At 41.7% G+C, this 21992-nt stretch overlaps 1 protein-coding gene across 8 annotated transcripts in view; it reads right to left on the minus strand.

Annotated features, from left to right (window-relative positions):
* SCN8A (sodium voltage-gated channel alpha subunit 8) overlaps positions 1 to 21992 on the minus strand; it is a 177849-nt gene that overhangs the window by 54112 nt on the left and 101745 nt on the right. For 6 of the 8 annotated variants that reach the window (XM_060306862.1, XM_060306865.1, XM_070046500.1 and 3 more), the window contains exons 8-12: positions 21872 to 21935; positions 19970 to 20111; positions 17858 to 18064; positions 16705 to 16998; positions 5648 to 6043 (exon numbers count right to left, since the gene is read on the minus strand). In XM_060306862.1, coding sequence (XP_060162845.1) covers positions 5648 to 6043; positions 16705 to 16998; positions 17858 to 18064; positions 19970 to 20111; positions 21872 to 21935 — 1103 coding nt within the window. The remainder of the gene's footprint in view (positions 1 to 5647; positions 6044 to 16704; positions 16999 to 17857; positions 18065 to 19969; positions 20112 to 21871; positions 21936 to 21992) is intronic. The other 2 variants (XM_070046498.1, XM_070046499.1) reach the window with 1 other exon arrangement.

The following is a 21992-nucleotide window of genomic DNA, read 5'->3' on the forward strand; positions in this document are numbered from 1 at the left end:
ACCATATGATCATCTCACAGATGCAGAAAAAGAACATTTAACAAAATTCAACACCTCTGCATAAAAATAAAATTCCCCAGCAAGCCACAAATACAATGTAGCAGTTTCAGTCTGACAAAGATCATCTATGAAACCTAGAGCCAACACCATGCTTCTTGGTGAAACATTAAATCCTCTTCCTCTAATACTGGAAACAAGGAAGGATGTACACCTCCATCAAGTCTATTCAATTTTGTATCTAAAGTCTTAGCTAGTGCAATAAAGCAGGAAAAATAAATGAAGAGCATAAAGATTGCAGTTGCTGTTACTCACAGAAAATGTTACTGTGCATGTAGGAAACACTATGGAATTTACCCAAAAAACCCAAACAACAAAAAACCCTCCAAGGCTAATAGAACCAATACATTAATTTATCAAGGTCATGAGATATAAGGTTAATATACAAAAATCAACTGTATTTCTATATTCTGGCAACAAATAATTGAAAATAAAAATTTTAATTATACCTTTTACAATAGTATCAAAAAATATCAAACACCAAGGAAAAAAAATCTAATGAAAGATGTCTAAGACCCCCACTAAAAACTATACAACTTTGCTGAGAGAAACTTGAGAAGACTTAAATCAATGGAGAAATGTACCACATTCATAGTTTGGAAGACTCAATATAATTAACATGTCCATTCTCCCCAAAGTGATCTATAGATTCAGTACAATCACTACCAAAATTCTGTGTTTTCTGAAAAAACATATACATATATTTATGTATAAATTTTTGTGTGAACACCTGTTTTCCTAGGTATATACCTATGAGTAGAATCTCTGCGTCATCTGATAACTCTATGTTTAACTTTATGAGGAGCTGCCAAACTGTTTTCCAAAGTGTCTGTACTATTTCACTTTCCAACCAGTAATGTTGGCTATTGTTTCTTGTGTCAGACTATGACCAGTTGAAGGGAAGAAAACCTGGAGCAGACTCTTCATCGTCACCTTCCACCTAGAATCTGCTTGGGATTCTGTGAGGTATGTCTCTACTATTGGTTCAGCTGCCCAATTCTCATCACCTGGAAGGTGGGAAGGAGGTGTCTTCCTCCAAGCATGCTGAGACCCAAGGACCAGGGGAAAGATCACATATTCATTCTCTCCCCTCCCTTATTTCTTGGGGTCATCTTTTGGGGGGGGGCGGGAGATGGAGGTGTATATTTTTATTTGTTTCGTTTTCTTTCATTTTGTTGGGGAGGGAGGAGGAGAATTAACAACTTTTTAAAGCCAGGAGCTCTCTGCCTTTTAAAAATTCAGCCCCTAAGGAGCCTTGGTGCAAAACTATCAGTAAGAGAGGAAGCCATTGAGAACCTTAATTACTTTAAACCCAATACAAATTTGTTGCATTTCTCTTAACTCAAACACAAAGTTTATTAGGCCACTGACTTCCAACCTCCTAAATTGTAGCTGTCGTTCTCAAAGAGATATTCTACCATGTCTGCAGATGGCAGGTTCTGCCCACATTTCTATAGATCTATCCAAGGAATCTCAACTTGTTATTGATTCTGAACTGCTTTCACATGGAAATACATAACTGGCAACTTACCAGCCAGTCACCTTTCTTGGGACTAAAATTTAGAGCATTTTAGAAGTGGGCTTAGGACCCAGCCATTTATCTCCTGTTCCAAGCCTTTCTAAAATTTTTGCAGTATTCTGCTTTAAAATACTGTACAATAATTTATCCTTCTCAAAGGATCTTTGGAATCTTAGAAGAAATCCGACCCTCTCCAAGTCAAGCAATTCAGCAGAAATCCCACTGTCTACTTCTCAGGCTACAAAGGCCAAAAAAGTACAGGGAAAGGAATGGAAACTGGTTTCTGAATACCAAGGATGGGCCAAGTAATATGCTTCACATTTTATAAATGTTATTACATTTAATCTTCAAATAGCCCTATAACAACGGTCCTTTTTATCTCTTTTTTACAGATAAGGAAATGGGCTTAGAGATGCTCATTTTTCAGGATCATTTGAGTAAATAAAGAACCCGGGCTTTGTAGTTAGCACAGCATAATGGTTAGTGGTTAACACTGTGGAGTTTGATTGTCTGGATTCAAATCCTAACTCTACTGCTTACTGTGCAATCTTGGACAAGTTGCTTTATTTCTCTAAGCCTTGGTTTCCTCCTCGTAAAATGCACACAATAGTAGTATCTAACTCAGAGGGCAGGAGCTGTGAGCATGAAATGAGATAATGCTTTGCATTTACAACATGATTTCTGAGTTATGTGTGTTTTTGGATGGTCAGTGGCACCTGCTTCCTTTACGAGTGAAGAGCAATGATTTTCCAGCTCAGAGACGAAGACATGGGGAAAGTCCCCTTATCCTCTGCTTCAGCAAAACGCAAAAGTTCTCAAACTATCAAAAAATTATCGCCACTCAATCACAACTGAATAATTAATGAAGATGTGAAATAGTTTTTGATGAGATTCTAATGAGGTGATGTCTGGATGTCTTTTTTTCATAGGGAATATCATATTTCTTAATTTGAGCCTAAAGAAAAAAAAATACAGACGTGGCTTAGCCCAAGCATTAATGTTGTGTGAGATCAGCTTATGGACCATCAACGGCTCCTACACCAGTCCATAAAGCATGAGTATGTAACTGGAAGCACTCTGATGGTTCAGGCGAGGACAAGTTCATCTGTAGCTGCAGACGCATCCAAAACGTTTTGACAGTGAGAATCGCTATCTTCTCACCCAAAGAGGTATAATAATTGCTCACTTGGCCCAGGCTGCATATAACATTATGAATATATTAATTCCTTCTAAGAGAAATGACTTTTCCTACTTCCCAAATAAGCAGTCAGGAAGTTCTCTTGGCGTCAGGAAGACCTTGGTTCCATTTCCACAAGTCACTAAGTCTCTAAGTCTATCTGTTGATTGGATAAAACCACCTACTGAATGGGGAAGTTATAAGAATTAAATGAGATCATACATATAAAGGTGCTTAGCATAGTGTCATCAGAACTCAGTCTATGGCAGCTATAAGTATTAGGCCCATTGGAGAAAACTAGAAAGAACAGAAAAGTGTTAAGGAAGGGAAAAAAAGTCACTCATAATTTCCCCTTCCAAAGGCAGCTACTGTTAACTTTTAGTCAGTCATCTTTTTTCTATATGCAGTTTGTCTTTATATAGATGATATCATACCACACAAACTATATGCATTCTGTTATTGTTTTGTTTTGTCTTTTTGGCCTATTAATGTAACTTAGATATTTCCCCACACCATCAACAAGTAGGAGGTGCTTCTTTATGGCTTCTAACAAAATAATTTTTCCTCGTTATGAAGCCCTTGGGAATGATACAGTCCTACCTACCTCATCTTCCTGCCACTTTGGGATCTGACCTCTTGGCCTTGGGAATCCTCAGGTCGGTCACCATCATCACTTGGGGCCACTGCAAAGCATCTCCTAAGTGCTTACAGGGTGTTGAGTGTGCAGGACCCCCCAAACCCCAAAGGCAGCCGTTCTGTCAGCCACAACGTAAGGCAGCACAGACAGCCTTACATTCCACAGCCATCTGCTCAACTGCCTCTCAAATTTATCTCCCACACAATATAACAGAAGCTGCTAAAAAAACAAAAACAAAACCCGCAAACCCGCTCAGCTGCCTTTAAGCTGAAGTTCAAGCTCCTTCTTCCTGGATACCTTTTCTAATACCTTCTCTTCAAAGAAAAAGCAAGATATATTATTTCGCTTAAATATTTTTTAAAACTGCTAGGATATCAGAATTTACTTTCGTTTTCAACATCTGAATTATGCCCACTGTACTGTCCATGCTGATCCACCCCTCATTCTCCATTGATATCATCTCTTGTTTTATTAGAGAACATAATTATCTATCTAATTACAGAGCCAAAAAATTTACATCTAGACATAGAACCAGTGAAGATCAAAAAAATTATATTTCAAGTAAAGACAGTCACTCATAACACTTATTCTGGCCAACTACCTAGCTTGCAGGGGGCGCTGGAGACACCGTTTGTTATCATTATTGTTCCTATTACGCTTGATCTGAAACAAACAGTTCTCCAGAAGAGCAGTGGCCACGTGACGAGGCGGAGAAGACATGAAAATTAACTGAGAAGCAGAAGACTGAGGTTTCTGAAAAGTCTGTCAATGATGAGCTGTGTAACCCCAAGGAGTACAAACTCACTGAGCCTGTTTCCCCATCTCAAAAACAGGGATAATCAGCTCCATTTTGTCAGCCTTATGGAATTTTTATTCGAAACAAATAAAGCATGCAAAAGTAATGTGTACCTTGTGAAGAGCTATACAAACATAAGGGGGAAAACATTTTGCTTTTAAATAAAAAGTCAGGAAGAGGAAGGACAACGTCAAATATCCTGTCTTTTGAATTTAGGACGGTCAACAACTGTCCTAAAGTGCTAAAAACAGATCATTCTGAATAATTCCATCCTTGATTGTCCAATTTCCCTCCACACATGCAACATGCTAATGAAAGGGCTGGCTATCTTCATGCTGTGTTAGAGGAAACTGAAGTGTAGCAACAAAACAGACCGACATGCTATCTCAAGAAGCTGAGACCGGCTAAGGAGGGACTGAGGAAAGTTAAGGAACTAGAGGTAGAAAGGATTAGGATCACTAAGGTTATAAGAATTTAAAACTAGAAAAAATGGTATAAACAGCTTAGAATCTAAAGAAATGTTAAGGGATGGCTTTTCCCAAAGAGGCGAGCCATTATCCTAGTCCTTAGACAAGCGATTTTGTGAAGCTATGATATACGGCTCCTCCAGAGCTTGACATTTGATTACATTTAAAATTCATCTTTCACTTCCCTTTTCCTTCCTCCCCCATATACCATGTGTTCTTGCCCTGACCACCTACCTTCCCCTCCTTCGATTTATTTCCATCTCAATCCCTTTTAAATGTCTAGGTCCAGTTCCCCACTGGTTTCCTTAACCTCTCCTTGCCTGGCTCTCCCAGTGCCTACTTCCTACCCTCAGCATCACCCATGCACATTCCTCTTTGGAAAAAGAGGAAAAATCACATCTCACTCTTGTAGAGGAGACTAAGAAAAGTATTCAAAGCTATGTTACTTTTTTTTTTTTTAAAATAGGAAGACAAGAGCTTTAAATTCCAAGTTGTTTCCTACGAGGAGGGAGGACGTAGGGGGAGAGAAGCAATGATAGTTCCAAACCCGCTCAGACTTGGTCACTGGTGACGGCAGAGGCCCTTCTCATTCCATCCGGGCAGGATCCTCTGGCCAGAGGCATTCAGTCAAAGCAGGTGTGGGAAGGAAAAGAGATAAGCAGGCAGAGACGTGCAGAGATGGAGAGAGAGAAAAAGGGATAAAATAAAGGAAAGAGTTGATGGGGAAAGGGCCAGAGTCAGAAACAAGAAAGGAAGATGGGGGAAAATGGAGCAAGGAAAAAAGGGAAAACAGGGCGAGTAAAAGAGGAGGGCTGAAGAGAGAAATAGGAACAAACCAGGAGGGAGAAAACAGAAGTGGTGGGGGGCAGGGACACGAGTTGGGATGGAGCGCGGAAGAGAGACCGGGTGGAAGGGACAGAGCAGGGAGAGAAGAGAGGAAGGGAGTGGGAGAGAAGGCCATGCCTAGCCTCGGTCTACTTTTTTACTTCCTTACACTGTCATCAGTAGCTGCCTTATCTATTTTCACCTCTGGCAGGAGACGCCCGCTGATGTGGGAGCCGGGGCCGCCGATGAGGGACACCACACCGTTGCAGTCCACCGTGCTGTTGCGCTTGACGCTGCGCCGCAGGCTGGGGAATATGCGCGAGGAGCGGCTGCCCTGGCTGTAGCCGCTGTAGCCGCTGTAGCTGCTGCGGCGCTCGCGGGCTCGGATGGGGATGAAGAGCGAGTCCCGGCGGCCCTCGCTCTCCTCCACCGTGCTGTGCTCGTCGTCCGCAAACTCGTTCTCGGAGCCCGGGTCCCGGAACCGCCCAGGCCCCCTGAAGCTGAAGATGCTGCTTTTGCTGTTGTGGCGGGACAGGAATGGGGAGCCCGGAATGCTGAGCAGTGACTGTAGGGGCAGGAAGAGAGAGAGACAGAGAGAGAGGCATGAGACAGGAAGGGGACCCCGCAGAGGCTGAACAAAGGCTGTCAGCTTCCCCAGTCTGGCCCCATCCTTGCATTCCTGTTCATCAGAACACAGGTGTTTCCAGAAAGCACTTCGGGATGTCGAATTTCTACTGCTTTTCAACACCCATCATTACTCACTTCTCCTTGCCCCATAACCTTGCGATACACCTGTCTTTGACCTGTTAACCGTTCACAAGTTCTATTCACTGTTCACCCATGCATTGAAAGGATGCTTTTATCTCATGCTCTGTGTATTGAATCACCAGGAAATACATTCAGTGTCTATTTCTCATTACTACGAGCTCACCTGGAGTGTGCCTTTAATCTACCAAGTTAGATTCTATGCCACACTGGGCAAAAGGAGAGAATTTAAAAGTGCCCAGTCACTTGCCACTCTCTCAATGGGTACCACATGCCCTAGAGGCTAAGAACTATGCCAATAGTTTTTTAGTTCAGTTGAAAATGGTATGTCCCCTCCTCCTCCATTTTAAAGTCAACGTTTTTTTCATGAGAAGTTTAAGTATTTGTAAATTATATAATTCCCAGCATTGACATTTTAAAGTCAAACTTGTATTTATCACTTAGAAATTTTTCATCTTTTTCTCCTTCAGCTCATACTTCCATTCCACCTGCCCGAGAATTTTATGCTAATGTATATTTTTATGCTTTAATGCATTTTACTGATCACCTTTCAATACTTTTCGGCAACAAAAAATTATAAATAAACTGTACTTAAAATTAAAAGAAAATTTTCCTGTGACCATGAGTCTCCAAGAAATTTAAAAAATTCTCCTGGATTGTGTTTTTATTACAATTCTCATTAATATGATTGATCACAAATATATTCTACATTTTATAAGTAATGACTAAGCTTAAAAAGAAAATTTTATTAAAATATATCTCAATGAGATGAATTTTTTTTTCCAATTGGTGTTTTGGTGTTTAAATATTTGTAGATAGTATTATTTATTATTAGAATCAAACATGGCTCAACAGAAACCCCTCTCTCCCTTCTAATATTATTTAGATTTTAAGTGCTGAGAAACCTTATTCATGTAAATGGTACCTTGGAACAGAAGAATATTGTTATAAACAGTAATGTCACTCAATTCTTTGAACTCCTTCTAAGTTATATGCCAAAATTGCATAGTAAGCTATCAGCAAAATTTATCTTAATGCTCTATCAGCTGACAATTAAATCAAGTCCTCTTTCAATTGTGTTGAAAGCAAAGAACTGAAAACCACCCAACTTGCCAAAGGACTTGTACCCAGTTGATAGAAGTATTCCATTTCCTGATTCCTGAGGATATCAAAAAGGCCTTATTTATTATTAACTAATAATTATATCGGTGCCTCTTACAGGGGTTATTCTTTTACTTTAAAGGAACCATATTTAACCCAACAGAAAAGGTTGGAATAACCAAAATATTGTCGATTTCTATACATCACTGCCAACATTAATTTTTTAATAAAATGATGTTCTCACATGCTTTAAAGATATTTTCATCAAAACCTTAAAGCCACAGACTTAGCTCACTTAATTTACAAAAATGCCCACCATATGATCTAATTAGCAAAGCCAGTCCCCAATGTCAAAGCAATTGGCCAAATCAGACTTATTTTCATTGGAAAAAGTATGACTTCATTTTAAATTTTTAATAAATGTATTAATATGTATCCCAGGGACATCCATCTTGCTCCTGAACTTAAAACATCCCATTGCCCCTGATTATAACTCTATATTTCACTCTTATTACAAGTATATAAGAGATAGGTAAATTCAGAAAGCCTTACAATGGGTTTGTTTCCTAGATTAAAGAAAACTTTTTAGACCCTAATATTTTCAACTGTCCCTTTGTTTCGCACCTCCAAAGATTTTTATATCTTAGGGCAATGCACCACTTAGGATTTGGGATGAGAGAGAGGTATGCCTTCCTTTTGTAAAGTGGGAGAAGGCTGACTGTGAAAAGAAAAGTGGAAAAGAACTGGTGTGACTTTGGACCACAGGCCTCACCCTAGGCGTAGGAAAATGTAACTTAAAGATCTGGAAATCAGGTTCCTTAAAACTGTGCTTAGAAAGTCTTCAAGTACCCTGAGGGGATGCAATCCCAGTTTGAGGACCTCTGCTCTAAGAGAACAAAACCTGACAGACAACTGACCTCAGACAATCCTCCTTGCTACCCTGAGATACTCAGTTGGCCCAATTATGGCTTTGAAGGAATTTCAAAGTAACTTTTAGCTATATAAGATTTTTACCTTAGAGTTTAGGCCTTACCCTTCTGGTAAAATGATTCCACTGTGAAAGTTCTTTGTGGGCTAGGACTCTGCCAATATAGTATACATATTAAAAGTGCTAAATAAACATTTTAAAATAATACTTTTGATGATAACCCTGGAATGGCTGTAGGGCTCCTCTTTAATATTTCTGCCCATATCTTTTTTTTACCTAGAACTCCACTTCTAGTTCTAGACTCAAAATGATCCCAGTTCCATTCTCTTCCTGTAATGTACAAAGCCCCCATGCCCAGGTGGGTACATTTTTTGGGGATATTTCTAGTTTTATCACACTTCATTCTCTAACCTGTATTTCCCTTGTCATGTAGTCTCTTCTTGCGGTGGCTTGAAGCAACTCACAAATCTCTGAGATAATAAATGAATTTGATTACTGGAAACTGCATCAAGAAAACCACTTCCCACAGATCATTTTACACAAATGTTACTGTTAAATACATACTATATGCTGCATGTAGACCTCTAAAAAAATAGGATTCAGGTATGCAGCATCTCTGACCCGTTTCCTGATCACTCTGACTTGTTCTGCTCTTCTGCCTCATCCCTGCACCCGAGAGGAGGAGCTGCATGGGTTAGATTCTAGAATGTTCACTGGGTCTCATTTATGAGTGGAGGGTGTCACTGTGTATTAAAAGGGCACATACATGGCCATGTTCCTTCTCCATGCTGTTGAGCTGGTAGAGGGGTCAGCGCCTCCTCCAGCTTTTTGCTTGCTATTCCTCATTTCACATATATGTTTGGGCACCCTCACTGATTCATTCCCCTGAACCATTCACAGATCGATGCTAGTATATAATCTGCTACTGGCTTGCAATGAGACAGTAAAAACCTGAGAGAAGCATTTAGAAATTTTAATAGCAAGTAGGCATTTTTACAACATCCAAGAATGTGATGATTTTTCTAGAAGTTTATTGCAATTATATTTTACAAGAGTATCATTCATGAAGAAATGGGAAAGACAAAAACTGGTCCTTCGCTACAGATAGTTTGAGAAACACTTCTCTAAACAATGTGGCTGGCCAGAAGATTTGTTAAGTGTTAGAACGCACCTATGAGTTTTGGTTTCTTTCTTTCTTTTTTTTTTTTTTTAATATTTATTTATTTAGGCTGTGCCGGGTCTTAGTTGCAGCATGCGGGATCTGGTTCCCTGATCAGGGATCGAACCCAGGGCCCCTGCCTTGGGAGCATGGAGTCTCACCCACTGGACCACCAGGGAAGTCCCACCTACGATTTTGTTTTAATCAGGTATGGTAAGGTGACAGACACAGAGATAACTGTCTTTGAAAGAAGAGTTGATTACTTCCAGTTCCCAAAATAAGGGGGCATGGCATGCCGCACCATGTCATGCCGGGCCACGCAGGGCCTCACGGGGGGTGGGGGTGGGTACGAGGGTCAGTCAGGAGGCAGGAGGAGTGAGGGGAAAAGCCTGGCCCAGGGCCTTTGCTGTGGAAGGGATGGGTGAGGCAGAGCAGGCACCTTTGAACAAGTTTAAAATTGGATAGTTTGAATAATTTCAAACAGGTTCTGGGCTATAGGAATGGTCCTGGCTCTGGAGTGATTTAGGGCACGGGAGATATTGGCTGGGTGTGTGAATTAGATACCAGGAGGTTGGGGATAAGGGTTTTGGACTGGTTAATCTGCACATGAAAGGCACACTTCCTGGCAAGTTGTTCGCTCTCTCTAGGAATTAAACTAGCGCCAAGAGGGGCAGCTCCTCCCAGCCAGCAAGGCTCCTAACGCGTCAAAGCCCCATAAAATACAGAAAATAAAAAACTGCCTCCCTTCTCACCGCAAGCTTCCCTGGACTGAATCTGTGATTTTCACAAGGCCGACGTTGGGTGCTGACCCTACCTACTATATTAGGTCCCCATATTAGGAAAGAGGTTTGATTTTTATTTGATAAATGATCATTAAATACCTGTTGTGTGCTAAGTGATGTGGAGATAGTGGTGAACAAGACATATAACATGGTCCCTGCCCTCTCGAAACCTGCAGCCTAGTAGGAAATATTATGTACTACATGGGGAAATACTATATACTATATTAGATCTCATATAGTATATAATACCTGACTATTCTTAACTGATAGGAAAGTGAGAGGAAGTGATAGAAAGATAATGGCCAATTCAGTGACCCAGGAACACTTAGGAATCAGGATCCTGAGACAATACACACTAAAAGGAAACAGTTTATCTATTATCCTTTAATTCTTTGTTCCATTCTTGGCAAAAGAGTTGACTGCAATAAATGTGGAAGGGGAAAAGATGAACTTGTCCCATTTCTCCTTGTACCCCTTGTATCTAATCCTGATCTAGCCAATTCCCTAAGGAGACATACCCTGAGGGTAGCCCCTGACCCCCCAGTCTCAATTTTCCTGGACTGGAGGGTTTTAGTTATGACTCAGGACCCGTGGCCCTATTAACTCCTGGGATCCAGGCTAGTTTATGAGATAGGTCCTGTTTTCAAAATCTTTCCTGTCAACAAACCAGGAGCTTCTGGTCCTTTTCAGGCAGTCACCTCACAGCTAACTAAAAATACTCCCTTAGATCTAGGTGTTTGCTTGGGAGAATAGCTCTGGGGTGTTGGTTAGAGGGAGGAGCCCTCACACTACACAGAAAAATTAATTGGGAATTTCAGGGCATCCGTGTCAGCTGTTTACTGGGATAAGGCTTAACAATGACTGGGATGTTTAGAATGTAATAAATTGATGATTTAAATGTCCTACTTCCATGCCATATTTCACCTTTTCTTCACTTTTTCTTTCCAACACAGCAGTTGGTTCTTAAAATGTGGTCTGGGAACTCCTGGGGTCCTTGTGACCCTTTTATGGGGCGGGGGGGGGGGTCACAAGATTAAAACTAATTCATAATAATACTAAGATGATGTCTGCCTTTATCACTCTCATTTTCTCACAGGCATACAGTAGACTCTGTGAGCCTGACAGTTTCACAGAATTTAAAGACTTTTCTTATGAGCTTGATAGAGATAATAATATACGTGATTTTTTAATATTGTGTGTCAGTACTTCGAAGATCTGCATAACTCAGTGAACCAGTATTTCCCAAATGGTCAATGTAAGATGCTACAAGTCATTCATGAGTTAAAGACCTATAGTGCAAAATACAGCAAAGGATTTTAATGTAACAGTACCAAGTTACTGATACAGTTTCAGCTTCCACATTGCAACTAACCATTTAAAAATCTACCATTATCCAGTTTTGGAAAAGCATCAAAGAAGAATATTCACAATTATCTAAAAAGGCTGTTAAAATATTTCCCCCTTTTCCAACTACATCTGTATGAAACTAGATTTTCTTTAAATACTTCAACCAAAGAAACATACATCGCAACAGACTGAATACAGGTATATTCCAGCTATCTTCTATTAATCACAGATTAAAGAGATTCGCAAAGATGTAAACGGTACCACTTTTTACACTAATTTTTTTTTTGATCTGGAAAACAGTTTATTTTTTCAAAAATATGTATGATCTGTGTTAAACATATAATGGGTTTATCATTATTATTTTAAATAAATCAGTAAACAAACATTTTTAAATTTCTTAATTATAATTTCTAACACAATAAATTGAAAGCACATTTAAAAAAAGCTCTTTGGGGTCCTCAATAATTCTTAAAGATATAAAGACCAAAAAGTTTGAGAATTGCTGCAACAGAATAATTAAAATACTTTGCAAAAATGAACTCAACCTAATACTTGTTTTCACCTAAACCCTAAAAACACAGCAGTAATTTTACAGAGAAACAGGTAGGAGACAGGTTGGGCAGATGTCTCGAGAGGATCTCAGCAGATCTGAAATACAGGAAACTGACATTCACTTGAACTGTGCGGTGGGAAAACTGAAGCCAGTCGCCACAGACGACCAGGTACGTGTGGAGGTGAGTGAGGAGGGGGTGACTAGAGACTGCAGTACAAGGCTTATAGTCAGGAGCCCCCGGTTCAAATCTTGCCTGCAACACCTACTAGCTATATAACCTTAAATAAATTAGTAAATCTCCCTAGGGCTCAGTTTCCGCAACCATTCCTCCAGATAAAATCAGAGAAACTGCAGGAGAGTCCTGGGACAAAGAGTATTACTACTGTGTGGGGCTTCTAAGCAAGTCTTGGCAGTCAGCCACGGACTCTAGGAATGCACAGTTTTTCTCAAATGGGGAGATTAGAGGAAGTGAACATTTTCATGCAAAGCAGGACGTCTCAGAAGCCCAGCTTTATTTCTGAGCTAGGGAGCAATCAGTGCAACTCTGTGCTGAAGCCTATGGATTAATCAGAGCCCATTCAATAGCAAAGTGTTAATGGTACTGAGGTATTCATTAACCAGCTCAGGATGGCTCTCAAGACAAGGGCTGGATTACAACAAAGCTACAATCACAGCTTTCCCCCAGGAGAGACTGAACTAGGAGAAAGGTGAGGTGAAGGTGAGACAGAGATGGTTCCAGGCCATAAAGGGGTCCCAGAAGGGGTTAAATCAGATTTATAAAAGTTCTTCATTCATTTTTCCAACAAATACCTGAATGGGCATAGAAGCAGACCTTGACTTTAGGATTTTATCTGAGAGAGGAGAGGATATGAACATTAGTAAATATAAAACCACATACAGTAAAAAGCAACATGCAAAGAGGTACGTATAAACATAACGGAAAGATGAAATGATAATTTCCAATTGGGGGTGGGATGGAGGAGGGTCAGGGAAGGTTTCTTGAGAAAAGGATGTGAAGAATAAATACAATGTGGACAATTCAGAAATGTAAAAAACAGGGCATCTTAGAGAGGCTGTTTCTGGAGCAAAACAGAGGGTAGAAAAGCATCGTGTATGAGAAGCATCTAGTAGTTCACTGTGGTTTAAGTATAGGGTGCTTGAAGGGGCACAGGGGCTGGAGACTGAAGAGGGAGTCTGCATCGGGGAGGGGGAGTGCTATGAATTCCACCCCAAAGGGGAGTTCCCTCTCCCATTCTTCTTAGTAACTACTCTAAACTGTCACTATTGTCTTCAAGCTCCCGACTCAACCTCTCAAACTCTTCGATAAGATTTTTAATTCCCTACATTATTGAAAACTAGAGACTGACAGGTGCCATCTCTCTCCACTTCCTACTCCCCATCTACAAACTTGCCCACACACACCCAGCTCTCTTGTGCTGGCGTCTTTGGGGGGGACAAGGTACCCCCTTTCCTGTTAGAGGCTACACCTATTTTCACATCTCCCAAGACTGTGTTCTACTTTCTTTTCTGTTCTACTCCATTTTTACTTCCAACCCTCCTTCTTCTGGGTTTCCTCTCCAACAGATTATAAAAATGCTTATTTTGGGGCTTCCCTGGTGGCGCAGTGGTTGAGAGTCCGCCTGCCGATGCAGGGGACGCGGATTCTTGCCCCGGGCCGGGAAGATCCCACATGCCGCGGAGCGGCTGGGCCCGTGAGCCATGGCCGCTGAGCCTGCGCATCCGGAGCCTGTGCTCTGCAACGGGAGAGGCCACAACAGTGAGAGGCCCGTGTACCGCAAAATTAAAAAAAAAAAAGCTTATTTTCACCCACATTCTTTTTTTTTCTTTTAAGATGTTAGGGGTAGGAGTTGTTTATTAATTAATTAATTTATTTTTGCTGTGTTCGGTCTTCGTTTCTGTGCGAGGGCTTTCTCTAGTTGTGGCAAGCGGGGGCCACTCTTCATCGCGGTGCACGGGCCTTTCACTATTGCGGCCTCTCTTGTTGCGGAGCACAGGCTCCAGACGTGTAGGCTCAGTAGTTGAGGCTCACGGGCCTAGTTGCTCCGCGGCATGTGGGATCCTCCCAGACCAGGGCTCGAACCCGTGTCCCCTGCATTGGCAGGCAGATTCTCAACCACTGCACCACCAGGGAAGCCCCCACCCACATTCTTTAAAGAAGTTTGAATGAGAAGTCTTTACTTCCCACTCAACATGGCATCCACCCTTACCCTGGACTGAAATGTAACTTTCAAGTTCTCAATGACTTCCATTGCCGAATCCAACGGATATTTCCAGTTCTGATCTCATCAAGCATCTCTGTTAAGTTTCAATCCATTGATCACTCCACTGCCTTCTCCCACCCTTGTGCTCTCCAGCCCTCACTGCACTGTCGGTTCTCTTAGCACCTCTAACGACCGTTCACTTGTCTTCCTCCATGAGTTCCATCTCTGATGGCCGTGAACATCAGTGGCTCACTGTTCTTCCACCTGACACACCTCTCCAAGTCATCTCATCCAGTCTCATGGTTTCAATCCCCACCTGTCAGCTCAGGACCTCTTCCCTGAGCTATCATTTGACTATCCATGTGTCTACTAGGTTTCCCAACAAACAATTCAAACTTGGGATGTCCAAACTGGAACATACTTTTCTTCCAAACCTGGAATGTCCTTTTTTCCGTCTTACTGCTCCCTCACCAACACACATGTACATTACGTGACTAACTCCTGTTTATCCTTCATTGATCTTCCCCAGAAAATCTTTGCTGAACCTCCAGGTTGGGATAGATTGGTGCCCTCCAAAACACCCCAGTGTATCTCAATTATGGAATAATATCATCAATGCTATTACACAAATAATTTTTTTAATGTATCTGGTTGCCCCATTACACTGTAAGCTCCCTAGGGCAAGGATGGTGTTCTAACCACCTTTTAATCTCTAGGACCTAGCACAATCCTTTCTTTTTTTTTTCTTTTTTTTTTTTTTGGCGTTACGCGGGCCTCTCACTGTTGTGGCCTCTCCCACTGCGGAGCACAGGCTCCGGACGTGCAGGCTCAGCGGCCATGGCTCACGGGCCCAGCCGCTCCGCGGCACGTGGGATCTTCCCGGACCGGGGCACGAACCTGTGTCCCCTGCATCGGCAGGCGGACTCTCAACCACTGCGCCACCAGGGAAGCCCCCTAGCACAATCCTTGACATACAGTAGGCACTCCATAAATGCTTGGTGACAAATAATGAGAGAGACGTTTTAGGAAGTGATCTGCTGACAATATATAAAACATAAAGGAGAGAGAGACAGACAAGAGTGAATGAAGCTGCAATGGGTAACTGCAGTAGAACAAAGTAACACAAAGTCTGAACTAAAATAGGATTAATACGAATAAAAAGAAGGGGATGGACATGAGAGATTCTGCTGTGATAAAATGAACTGGACCAGCAAAAGACTGAACTGGGAGGTGAGAGATGTAAGGGAGAGGCACAATCAATCATCTCTGGGAAACAAGAAAAGACACTGAATACACTGCCATAACCAGGAACTGTAATGTATTCTATACCTTACAAAACTTTCTTTGAAAGGGGGAATTAGGGCTTCCCTGGTGGCGCAGTGGTTAAGAATTAGCCTGCCAATGCAGGGGACACGGGTTCAAGCCCTGGTCTCGGAAGACCACACATGCCGCAGAGCAACTAAGCCCGTGCATCACAACTACTGAACCTGCGCTCTAGAGCCCGTGTGCCAAAACTCCTGAAGCCCGCGTGCCTAGAGCCTGTGCTCCGCAATAAGAGAAGCCACCGCAATGAGAAGCCCATGCACCGCAACAAAGAGTAACCCCCCCCACCGAAACGAGAGAAAACCCGCATGCAACAACGAAGACCCAATGCAGCCAAAGATAAATTTAAAAAAAAAATTGGGGAATTAAATGGCTTAAGAATTGGATTTTGGTGGTGTTCTCTGAAATCCAAAAATACCTATTATGTGATGAAATTTATAGTAATACAATGCTCAATAATAATCCATAAGTCCTCTCCCTTCTCTTTCTTTTAGTTTCCCGATTTATCAAAGTTGGGTAAAACTGGAGGCTTTTAATATATCATAGGCTAATTTATCAGCATGACACTATATATCTAGAATAATTAATTACTAGAACTTGCTACACTCAAATAAGGTGACCTAAAGAGTTCCATGACTTTTTTTTTTTAACCTAAAATTATATGAAACTCTTAAAAAGAGGTATTTGATCTAAATTCTGAAGTTCAGATGCTAAGAGGAGAAAAGTTCTTCATGATGTTTTAGAACATAAGGCTTGCTGGTTGTGACACAGACTTTACTGCTATGGTAGGTTTGCCAAAGGTGACCAGGTTGTCCTAGGGCTAGCTTTAGAGCAGAGAAGGGAGGGCAGGATTAGAGCACAGGGCAGCCCTAATACGCGAGTAACACTTCCTCCTAAAGGAAAACAGCGTGTAGGTATGGAGAAAAAGGCCTGAGAATGCAGGAATGGGTGTGGAAAACGTAAACCCAAAGGGGAACATGAGAATCAAGTGAGATTAGGAAAACCAAAATTTCTTAGGCTTATTTGACCCAGCGCAAAGAGTTTACCTGATTCATGATGGAAAATTTCCTCCCAATTCTGTTGTCTGGTAGCCGAAAGCCCTTCCTCCTCATACCATCTTCTGACTCTGACTTGAACACCTTCTCGGGATCCCCTTTCTCTTCTCCTTCAGAGAGCTCCTTTTGTTTCCTCTTCTTTCTCCTGTTACGTCTCTCTTTGGCACTCTTGGAACTGAGCTTAGAGATTTCAGATGAGCTTCGGGGCGAGCCTGCCCCTTCTTCACCTTCTTCCTCTATGGCATCTTCTGAGACAGTTCCTGCTGAAGTGGCCATCGCCGCCGCCTGCGAAAGGAGCCACAGCAACAGTGCAGATCAGAAGCCATGAACTGGAGCCACCCAAAGCCAAGCAATTAGTACAGGTCGTTTCCTTTCCCACAGATAGGGGAAAAAGGGAAAAAAGGAGGAAGGAAAACCAGCCCGTCAGAGGAGCCTGTGGCTGGGGCCTGGCATCCCTTTTTCCTAGCTGAATTTGTATCGTGGCACACAGCCTTGCATAACCAGAGCAGAACGGCATGGTGAGAACTCTGGGGTTTATTCTCTTGAGTATCTCAGACAAGAACGTGGCTGCCACCTTGGTACCAAATGATCCTTTTTTTGGAAAACTCTGCAAATCAATGCTAAGAAACTATACTATACATTATGGGCCCAACAATGTAAAAATACATGTATATTTGGATAAAGATGAAAAGGTAAAGTGTTAGGGTGTTGGTGGAATCACAAGTTTGTTTTTCAAATTTTACTTTCATATTTTACCTGTATCTTCTTTTCAAGACTTGCTATGACCACAGAGAATCTCTGAAGGAGACCCTAATGTTCTTCTCAACAAAAAGGCTATGCTTATATGAAGCATTATATAGACTGCTCTGGCCACTTTCTTTTCTCCCTAGCCAGCACAGCAGTTGTACACTGAACAGCTGAGAAATTCAACAAAAGATCATATTCACAAACAATGTGGCCATTAAGACAAATGGAATAATTGGACTGACCGTCTGTAGTTGTTACTTGGGTTATTTTAATCAGATCAGTGACTTCTATTTGACAGTGACTGATGCCTAAAAAGATCAATTGGAATGGCAATCAGGTGGGGCCTTAGTCACCATGATATGGCAGGAAAGACCGTAGCAAAGAATTGGTCACCAACCTGTGCCTCTTCCTGTTGCTTCTTAAGTTGCTCCAACATTGCTTTGAATTCAGCCTCTTTCTGCTCTGCTTCCTCCAGTGTTGCCTGATTCTGTTCTTCATAAGCCATGGCCACCACAGCCAAGATCAAGTTCACCAGATAGAAAGAACCCACAAAGATGACCAAGACGAAGAAGATCATGTACGTTTTCCCAGCTGCTCTTAAGGTCTGTAAAGACAAAGACCACTTTCTGAGTTGCTTGCATCAAACGAATCAGGCTGAAAACAACTCATGGGCTGGTGTTCCTCTGCAGGGGCACTACTGAATTTTTACACTTTTTTTTTTTTTTTTTTTTGCAGCATGTGGGATCTTCCCGGATCGGGGCACGAACCCGTGTCCCCTGCATCGGCAGGCGGACTCTCAACCACTGCGCCACCAGGGGAGCCCCCACTACTGCATTTTGAACAGGACAGTACTTCACTGTGTGGTACTTCCTTCACACTGCAGAACACTTAGCATCCCCAATGGCCAAATGGCCTCCCCTACCCTCAACTCACAGTAAATGTTGGTAGTACGTCCCATTCATTATGACAAAAAAGTCCTCTTCCACTTCCAAATACTCTTAATATACTCCTTTTGTAGAAAAATGCTTAATTTTTTTTTAAAGGAAAAATCGCTCTGGGCTAAGAATTACATTTGACTTTGTCAGCTCGTTCTAAAACAAGTCTGAAGAAATGAATACAAGACCTCAGCTCATTTATCTACTGGTCCTCAAAGAGCATTAACAGACAAATTCCATCTCTGGGATCAGGTCCAAGTCATAGGAAGTCCCTATCTTGAGGGACATCCTTCCTTAGCCTGTTGCAATAGGATGAGTTTTTTGTGTGTGTGCGTGGTACGCGGGCCTCTCGCTGTTGAGGCCTCTCCCGTTGCGGAGCACAAGCTCCGGACGCGCAGGCTCAGCGGCCATGGCTCACGGGCCCAGCCGCTCCACAGCATGTGGGATCTTCCCGGACCGGGGCACGAACCCGCGTCCCCTGCATCGGCAGGCGGACTCTCAACCACTGCGCCACCAGGGAAGCCCCGTAGGATGAGTTTTTAAAGAGGGGTATGACATAAAGGATAGTGGAGGGAAAAGAAAACAGGAAGGAGGATCCCAAGAGTACTCCCTGGGGACTACTCAAGGAACACTGAGTATTCCTTGAGCAAGCACATAGACATCAAAGAACAATTGTGTTTTCGGTTATGTACACGGGACCCACTATTACTTAGTTTGCATTTTTGTTCTTCTCAACCACAAATTGAAACTTAGCATAAGTCACAAATATTTCATGGGAAAGATTCAATCCTGAGGGAATACTAGGTTGTACAACAGAAAGGAAGAGTTCTAGGAGATACGAATAAGAAACTTCCCTTAAAGAGCTTCCTTCATGCCTGAGGAGATCACATTTCTTATCCTCAAACTAATCTGCATTACCAAATGCTAGAGTCAAATGGAAAACAATGGCTCATCAGAGAATCTCTAAACTGGAAGACCCTTAGCAGTCACCTAGACTAACTTCTCCACCACAACCAGCAAAATTAAACGACTTGCCCAGAGTCACCAAAGCGGCCCAACAGAACAGCAGTGACCTTTTAAACAAAATCTGTCACAACATTCTGGAACAAATACAAATGTGTTATAAATTTCAAAACATGGACAAGATCTTATCCAAGACCCCTGTGGGTAAGATCTCATCTTTATAATGTCTAGCATAGTGCCTTGCACAATGTGTTTAATAGTTCTTAAAAAGATGCCCTAAGCCCCAAAATCCAAAAGGCGAAATACTGAAGATGCTCTGGTGAAATGATAGGAAGCAGGCAGAGAATGCAGATCCCCAGGCCGGGCGAGAGGCTCTCAAGTCTGTGAACCTCTACAGCTACCCATGATGAGCATTAAAGGACCAGGCCAAGAGCTGGGAGAATTCACTTACTTTTGTAAACCAGCTGACTCTGAGAAATACCATCCTAAGATCCTATGTAACGTCTTCACCAAAGGTCTCTCACACAGAATGTCCCCAACCCCACATAGCCTCATGCCAATTCTATCACCAAAGAAAAAGAGGTAGCACTCGAAAAAGAGGTATTACTTACTAATTGATACAAGTTCTCCCAGTAGTCCTGGGTCATAAGGCGAAACAATGCCAAGAAGGCCCAGCTAAAAGTGTCAAAGCTTGTGTAACCATAGTTGGGGTTCCTTCCTGCTTTCATACACTGGTATCCCTCTGGGCATTGCCTGAGGACAGAAAGGAAAACAAACGGCTTTTCAATGTAATCCTACCCAGTCATCAGCTGTAAGGCATCTCTATGACCTTGGAGAGAATAAATATATAGATGGTTATTTATTACAGGCCAACAAACAGGAATTAAAAAAAAGAAAAAGAGGAAAGAAACAAAGTAGCAAGGTCAATTTTTCAAAAAATGATGTCATGGGGACAGTCAAGGATCAGAATCACCTGAAAAATGTTGATTCCTATGACCTACCCAAGACCTAGGAATAAAAGCTCTGGATATGGGATCCAGGAATCTGTATTTTTAAGGGGCGTGTCAGATGATTCTTATGCATGCCAAAATTTGAGAATCACTGTCCTAGATTCATATCAATGTGCAATTCAACCCAATTTAACTTAGCTGCTATCCGAAATGACAAATGGCTAAGAAGTTCCTCTTAATCATCTCGATTCTCTTAACACCCATTGTGACAACCATGTCATACTGGGGATTTCAGTGACCTTGATTATAACAGTTCTTCTGCTTTAAGACTCGCCTGATATTTATTTCAGTGTAATTTCTAGTATCTACTTCAATACAGAAATTAAATGAACTTCTAGTCGTCATGTCATCTTAAAACACCAACTCCTGTATTTACCAATATACTCTAAATAATGACACTACACCCTACATTTATATAGTCCTCTGTTTACAAAGCACTTTCACATATGTTATGTAATTGGATCCTTACATAACCCTTTGAGAAAGTGAGAACGTGATTAAATCCGTTTTTAGATGAAGAAACTGAGGCTCACATAAGTCAAATGGCTTGCCAAAAGTCTAGAAGTAGCAGAATCAGGACTAAACTTTGTTGCTGTACACTCATGTTCATAGCAGCATTATTCACAAGAGCTAAAATGTGGAAACAACCCAAGTGTCTACTGACAGATGAATGGATAAACAAAACGTGATATATACATACAATGGAATATTATTCAGCCTTAAAAAGGAAGGAAATTCTGACATATACTATAACATGGATGAACCCTGAGGACATTATGCTAAGTGAAATAAGCCAGTTGCAGAAAGACAATTACTGTATGATTCTACTTAAGTAAGGTACTTAGACTGGTGAAAATCATAGAGACAGAAAGTAGAATGGTGGTCACCAGGGGCTGAGGGGAGGGGAGAATGGGGAGTTACTGGGTACAGAGTTTCACTGTAGGAAGATGACGAGTTCTGGAGATGCATGGTGGAGACGGCCGCATAACAACATCAGCATACTTAATACCACTGAACTGTACATGTAGAAATGGTTAAGAGACCAAATTTTATGTTACGTGCATTTTGCCACAGTATAAAAAGGGGAAAAGATATTACACTGCAACTCTTTCCCCTCCCCCATGTTGTCAGGCCTGGCATATTCTGGGTCAACCTTGGGTGCTAACCTATCATGAAGACGGTGTCCTTATTCGATATTTTATTAACTGTGTTAGGATAGAATGAGGAGAGTCTTCAAGAGACAGGCAAGATATCTGATGTTATAGATTCTGTCTTTAGCCTTTTACATCTTTAATTTTGGCTTGAGACTATGGACACCTTCACCTACTAGTGAAATGTCAACTTTGGACGGACCAATATAAGACAGAAAGAAAATCTGAGTCACCCAATACGTCGGGCCCACTAAGGATCCACTATATGAGCACAAAGAAAGAGAACATATTGTCCATTTTTGTCTGACAAATTATTTTAAGGGAGGAGAATAAAATTAGGTGAGCTACTTACCCAGCATCAGAACTGTTCCCACAGAGCAAAGGTTCCAGCATGCCAGGAACTGTGTAAAAATTTGCTAGAAAAGTTTGAAGAGGCAGGAAATGAATAAGGCAGATTTCAGTGAATGAGAGAA

The sequence above is a fragment of the Globicephala melas genome, chromosome 10 (genome assembly GCF_963455315.2).
Source record: "Globicephala melas chromosome 10, mGloMel1.2, whole genome shotgun sequence".
In the NCBI taxonomy this organism is placed as follows: domain Eukaryota; kingdom Metazoa; phylum Chordata; class Mammalia; order Artiodactyla; family Delphinidae; genus Globicephala; species Globicephala melas.